The following is a 6,266-nucleotide window of genomic DNA, read 5'->3' on the forward strand; positions in this document are numbered from 1 at the left end:
TCAGTCCCTGAACACCCACCAGACTGTGGTGGCACCTGTCACATCCAACTGCTTCAACCCACTGTCCCCAGGATCATCCCCCCTCCCTCCTTATCCTTGTGCCCTGAATGTCTAAAGAAACTGAAACAGACAAACCAGGCTTTGAGACAGCTTTGTTAGAACAACTCAGCAAAATAAAATTCCTGTTTATTGTTGGACAACATTGTTTCACACATACATCAAACAGGCCAAAAAAAATAAACAGCAACTTCATAGACAAAAAAGGAAAAAAAGGAAACCTTTTAATCTTTGGCCTTTTAACCATCTCATACAAACCAACTACTTATAGTACAGCTAAGTACATACACAACAAAGGTACTGGAATGCTCGGAATACGATTGTTTTTCTGTTGTTGTTTTTCGCTTTTTTTTTTTTTACAAGGTTTTTTTTCTCCTTTGAGATTATAATGAACATGGTCACACCACAAGTAAAGTCAGAAGTAGGACAGAGAACGCTCCGAAGGCTGGTTTGGTCATCCGAGATCATTAAAAATGGCTGACCCTAACAATATGTACAAAAATATAAAATGTAAATAAAAAATACAAACAAATTTCCTTTTTAAAGTACTTTTAAGAAAAAAAGCAGGGCCTTGGAAGTTTTGGTTCTTTTTTCCTCCCCTGTTGCAAATTCTCATGGTTTGGGTTGGGTAGTGGAGAGCGCGTCGCGTCATCTGCGGGTGGCACTGCCCGCGGTGGGCGGGCGGGCCGGCCTCTCTACTCGAAGGTGACCACGTTTAGATTCTGAGACGGGAAGTGGAGGGTGAATAGGTCACGGCGGCCTTTTTTTGTTTTTTTTTTTTTAGTTTAACTTTTCCTTTTTTTTGCTGTCTAATCATCCTCGTCGGTCTTCTGCTTCTTGGTATCGACATCATCATCCTGGGCAGAAAAAGACTGTCAAGGCCCCTCCAACCCAAGTGGCCCTATCCAGCCCACTGCCTCAGTTCCCACCGGCAGACCAAGGACCAGGGACCCCCCCAGGCCCACAACCCAAGGCCTCTGGGAAGTTGGGCCCAGGCCTGTTCCTTCCTATTCTTAAAATTCAGGACTACACAATGCCCACCTATGAAGTCAGAATCATTCTGTCCATGGTTTGAGTGCCTCAGGCACAGACTCAGCTAGAGGCAGGAGGGGGAGCCAAGATGCCAACCCTCCTTCTTTTCAAGCTGGAACCCACCTCATCATCTTCAGCTGCCCGCTTGCCCGTAGCAGACTCAGCTTCCTCATCTTCATCTCCATCCTCCTCCTCACCTGGAGAGATTCAAACACCAGGTAAAGCACACTGCCCTCCTACTGTGGCTCCTGGGAAATCCCAAGAAGTTGTCGAGGACCACAAGGTCCCGGCTCTGCCTCTACTGCCTGCAACTGGGCCAGTCAGGGCACCCATACCCACTGCACAGGTGGGCATCTCCAGAAGACAAGAGGTCCAAGCAGCTGGACCCCAAGAGGCGAGCCAACAGATCGGTGGCTTTCAGAGCTGCACGAAAGACACTTTCAAGTGTGAGAGTGAGTGGGTATGGGCACAGCTCCCTGTCAGGGAGACCCAAGTCTACAGGCGGGAGGCCCAGGACCATGTGGTCCACTGGCCCAAAGTATCATGGTCCCACTCCCAGAAGGCCCCACTCCTTCCCATTCTGCCAGACAAGACCAGGAAATAGTACCACCTGAGAAAGAGGCAGAGTACTCACCATCACCTTCTTCTTCCTCCTCCTCTTCCTCCCCACCTTCTTCCTCTTCTTCATCTACCTCATTGTCAGCCTCCTGCTCCCCATTTTCCTCATTCTCCTCGACAGAAAGCAGGCCAAGTCATTATCAACTGACCCAAGGCTGGGCAGAGTGGCCACCGATGCATCTACAGCCCAGCCCAGCCCTCCCCAGAGACCCTTTCTCTAGTGAACACCCCCAGGCTCCACAGTGAAACCTGCACATTAACTGCTCTAGGGGCTCGGGCTTCCCCTACCTTGAGCCAAGTCCAAACTCAGAGCAGGGAGCTCCTCTGAACCTATTCTTGTTCATGCGCTGCTCAAAAGGTTTTTATTTAAATGGCAATAATCGCGCTTCAGGTAAACCTCATTAGCTACAATACTGCCACTGTGCAAAACTATACATATGTATGTTGTAAGTAGAGCAAGAAAAACCGTGGGGCAGTAGCTGCCACGGCTCAGGAGTGAGGCAGACACTCACCGCATTCCCGTTAGCAGGGGCGTCTCTTCCATTTTCCGCCTCTTCAACAACCTCCTTCTTCTCCTTCAAGTCCTTCATAAGAGAAGAAGGAACCAGTAAATCTTCTAAGCAACCCAGGGCAGGCAAAGGCGCTGACAACTAACTACAGGTCCATAGGGCTGCTCTGTCCATCCCAGGAGTCGCATGCGACATGTGGAGAAGGACCTGACGCCCCTGCGGGACTAGCGTCTCCTGCTAGTCCAGTGGAAGGAAGGCCCGCGGGAGCGTCTGTGATCGAGTTTCCCATCCTTTAAGACCCGCTACAGCGGGTTCCCACTGCCCCCTGGCGCTTCCTAGGAGCCATGTGGCGCCGCAGCTCCAACCCGTCAGGTCGGGTGGTGGAGGGACGAGCCCGGGACACTCACGCCCATCAGCCTGCTTCCAACTGCAGAGAGCTCCGCCCCGCGAGCCGTCTTGGAAGGCGACAGGTTATGTTCCAGAAATAAATAAGGCTAGGAGGGAGGAGCCTGCGCGCAGGGAGAGCCCCACCAGCGCGCCAGCCTGGGAAAGCCAGTGAGGCCGCACCGACTGGCCCCAGCTACAACCCCCGGCCAGGACAGGTCGCTGAAGACGCCAAAGCGCACCGAGCCCCCAAATCTGACCGCTGTTCAACAGGCCGCAGACTGCCGCTTGGCGGTGCCCCAGGACGCGGCCTGCCGCCCACTCAGAAGCGCTGCCTGGAGCGACCAAGTCCCGGCCTCCTCGCGGCAGTTCGGGGTCCGGACCGCACCTCAGGGATGGGACTCCACCTGTGATCTAAAAGGCAATGCCGCCCAGGGTGTCCCTTAACTTTTTCCGCACCACACGGCCGCCAACACCAACAGGCGTCCCGCGGCCGGGACTGCGGGAGCCCCTCAGCCGCTGTCCACGAGCGTCCCCGGGCCCACCTGTTTGCCCTCTCCGTCCTGTCCGCCCGGCTCCGCGGACCCTGGTGCCGCCCGCTCTCGCCCCCTGGCGGCCAAAGCCCCGGGGAGCAGGTGGGGGCAGGGAGGTCGCGGCGCGCAGGCGCGCATCCCCCGCCCGGCGGGCTTTGCGCGCGGGCCTCAGGACGCATCGCGCGCAGAGAGCACGTGGCCTGGGGCAGCCGAGTGCGTCCCCGGCCTTGGAGACTCCGGGCCGGCAAGCAAAGCTCGCCGTGCCATGCGCCCGAGTGACGCCTCAGGCAGCAGGACTCTCAACTCGACGCCCCCCTGCTGCCACCCCGGCAGACAAGATTCGCAGGCCTGAATGACTGCATTTGGCGGGCAAAGTCCTACGGGAGATCGCCCCGAAATCCAACCGGTTGCGTTAGTCTGAAACTGTCGGAGATGCGCTCTCCGGCTACTCATCGCCCTCGCGGTAAATCATCTTTTGGTGCTTCGGGAAAAATGGAACACCGAGGCCCAGCACTAGGAACGGTTTTCTCCCCCCATAAACTGGTTCCCGGACTGAGCCCAGAAGGGGCCACCAAGAGCCCCTGCGGAGATCCGGCGCCCGAGTTCAGCTCTGCCAAGGGAGTCGCCCCTGGGAGAACCAGAGGTGACGCCAGGGGCACAAGGGTTAAAGAAACGCCAAGGTGACTTGCGCCAATCCCCACAGGGGCACAAGGGGCGCGAACGAGGGCCGAAGGATTAAAAAAAAGCCAGTCCGTCTGAGACCTCTGCGCTCCCACCGAGAGCGGAGACCGTATCGAGGGCGGACAGCGGGACCAAGGCGGCGCTGAGAACAGGAGCGGAGCCGCGCAGGACCTCATAGCCATGGGCGGTTAAACCCGCCTCGGGTCCCGGGTACCCCCCCAGTTCGGCCCTACCACCGGCCTGTCGCGGCCGCGGTGTTGGTCCGCGTCGCCCCGAGCTGCGGCACACACGGTGCTCGCGGGCAGCCGCCGGGGGCGCCTATAGTCGCCGTGGCCCCGCGCTTCACTTTCTCTTTCCTCCCCCTACGACGCGTGGGCTCGCCTCCACAGCCAAACCCGGCACCGCGGTTGCATGACTGAAGCTGGGCGGCTGCTCCCGGCGCACTCACCTCGAAGGGCGCCCACCCCCGCCTCCCCGGGCGCCCAAAGCCGATAAGCCCGTCACACCTCCGCGAGGACGACCGACGTCGCGGCCCTCCGGCCCGCCACCCTATCCGCCTTATCGGGGCTTAGTCCAGATAAACCACCTCGGGTCCGCTGCAGGGCGCAAAACCGGCGGCCTGGAGCCTAACAAAGAGGAGCGCGGCCGGCGAGCGCTCGCAGCCACTTCCCGCGGCCGGCCCGCGCCCCAACACGCGCCCCCCAGCACTTCCGATTCCCAACGCGCTCGAGTTTCAAAGTTATTTCCGTGCGCCCGGCGGGCCGACGACCCCCAGCCAGGTCCTTCTCCTCCCGCCGCCACTCGGACGGCTCAGACTAGTTTCGAGAGCACTGAGCCAGCCTCCGCGCCTAACCCTCGGCTCACTCCCCGACGGGCATCACGTCTGCCCGCGGCAATTCCCGCCCCCTCCCCCGCACCACACAAAGAGTGGGCTGCCTGAGGGCACCGCGCCGGGGGTGAGCCGTTTCACCACAAGAGGAAGCAACAGCGGGCTTGAAGCAGTCCAGCTGTTGCGCTCCAAACATGGCCCGGGCGGCGGCGCGCGGACCCCGAGGGGGCGGGCGGCGTCCAACCTCACCTTGGTGGTGATTTCGGAGCTGGTGTCTACCGCTGCGTCTGACATGGTGGGGCACGCCGGTGATCCGATGCGGGGGATTTAAAAAAAAAAAGCGAGAGTTCAAGGACTCTGGCGATTAAGCTGCCGGAGTCCGCGGCGGCGAAGGAGGCGCGCGGCGGAGGCGGCTGCGGCGAACAAGAAGTCGGACGAGGAACAATGCAAAGATGGCTTTTCAGAGCAGCCAGTGGGGGACTCACGCGGCGCCAGAAGCTTTAATATAGATTAGTGGGCGGCGCTCGGCTTCCCATGCCCAGACGCTATTGGCTGAGCGCAGGGAGCGGGCGATCGTTCATTGGCTCGATTCCGAACAATGGACAAGCGTGCTTAAAGCGGCAGTGCCCTGGCGCGTCCCGCGCTGCGCAGTCGCCGGTCGCACTGTCATTCAAGGCCGGAGTTTGTCGGGGGTCTCAGCGACGCCGAAGCCGCGGGGGAGGGGTGCGCGGGCGCGTTCCGGACGCGCGCTCCCGCAGCTGTTTTGCTGGGGCTGCTGACGCAGAAAGCCAAAGCGCGGCAAAGCTGCCCGCCCAGCTCCCTTCCCTCCCCCTCTCGCCCTCCCCGCGACTGCTCGGAAGGAGGGGGAGGGAAGAGGGGGCGGTGGCGGGCGCAATACCGCTGCCAGCGCGGGGGAGGGGAAGGCGGGGTGCTGGGCCGCGCTCGCCCCGGGCGGTGCCCAGCCCAGTGCCCGCGGAGGTGCCCGCCCCCCGCGCCTGGGCGCCTTCGATCAAGTACAGGCTCAGTGCAAGTGGACGGAAGCCCCACGACGAGCAACAAGGTCACGAGGCGGAGACCCAGGCACCTGGGCCGCACCGTCCCTCTCCTACGCCCTCGCGCCCTCCCAGGGCAGTGCACCCCTAGTCCTGTGGGCAGGTGACCCTGCTTGCCCACCACCAGGTCCGACGTTCGTCGGCCAAGCCAGTCAACAAGCGGGCACCGTACCAAGCACACAGGGATTCATGCATCAAGGAGACTCGAGCGATGCCGGCTCCTGCCCTCGAGTGGGACAGCCCGTGGGCCCCGCAATGCGTAGCGGTCCCTCACTCTAGGGCTCTGGTTAGGGTCTGTCCCGAGCGGTCACTGCCGTCGCAACAGTCTCAGGCAGCCTCTTTACAGCGGCCCGCCGGGCCATCGAGTCTACCCTCCCACCCCACTGCTGGACTACGATGGGCATATGGACATTGCGGAGTTACTCGGGGAAAATAATCGTGTCTTGAGCCATTGGACTAATCCTTGGGGTTTAGGGGGCCATTTAGAGAAATTTGGGGGACCATTTAGAGAACCATGCGGAGGCCCGAGAAAGAGGAGCATCAAGACGCCACACTCAAGATGGCGCCGAGC

At 60.1% G+C, this 6,266-nt stretch overlaps 1 protein-coding gene and 1 non-coding gene across 3 annotated transcripts; both read right to left on the reverse strand.

Moving 5' to 3' along the window:
* Positions 1 to 264: 264 nt before the first annotated feature.
* Positions 265 to 5,123, reverse strand: PTMA (prothymosin alpha). Of its 2 annotated transcripts, none has more exons than XM_032277932.1 (5): positions 4,893 to 5,123; positions 2,220 to 2,291; positions 1,724 to 1,817; positions 1,213 to 1,286; positions 265 to 914 (listed from the first exon to the last, which is right to left on the reverse strand). In XM_032277932.1, exons 1-5 carry the CDS (start codon positions 4,935 to 4,937, stop codon positions 867 to 869), a joined length of 333 nt encoding a protein of 110 aa, XP_032133823.1. In that variant the 5' UTR covers positions 4,938 to 5,123; the 3' UTR covers positions 265 to 866. The 2 variants fall into 2 exon arrangements, with proteins under 2 accessions (XP_032133823.1, XP_032133822.1); XM_032277931.1 differs by lacking the exon at positions 4,893 to 5,123 and adding an exon at positions 3,146 to 3,286.
* On the reverse strand, positions 1,993 to 2,138 carry LOC116552092. The gene has a single exon (XR_004269209.1). It is a non-coding gene; the product is annotated as a U4 spliceosomal RNA (small nuclear RNA).
* Positions 5,124 to 6,266: the final 1,143 nt, after the last annotated feature.

Source organism: Sapajus apella, unplaced genomic scaffold (genome assembly GCF_009761245.1).
Source record: "Sapajus apella isolate SASKATOON/1434 unplaced genomic scaffold, GSC_monkey_1.0 scaffold10, whole genome shotgun sequence".
Lineage (NCBI taxonomy): Eukaryota > Metazoa > Chordata > Mammalia > Primates > Cebidae > Sapajus > Sapajus apella.

Excerpts from the sequence above, each read along its gene's own strand:
- PTMA (XM_032277931.1), bottom strand. The coding sequence starts at position 3,271 with ATGCGCGCCTGCGCGCCGCGACCTCCCTGCCCCCACCTGCTCCCCGGG. Across the intron at positions 1,287-1,723 it reads GGAGGAAGAAGAAGGTGATG|GTGAGGAGGAGGATGGAGAT; the intron begins GTGAGTACTCTG and ends GAATCTCTCCAG. Across the intron at positions 915-1,212 it reads GGGCAGCTGAAGATGATGAG|GATGATGATGTCGATACCAA; the intron begins GTGGGTTCCAGC and ends TTTTCTGCCCAG.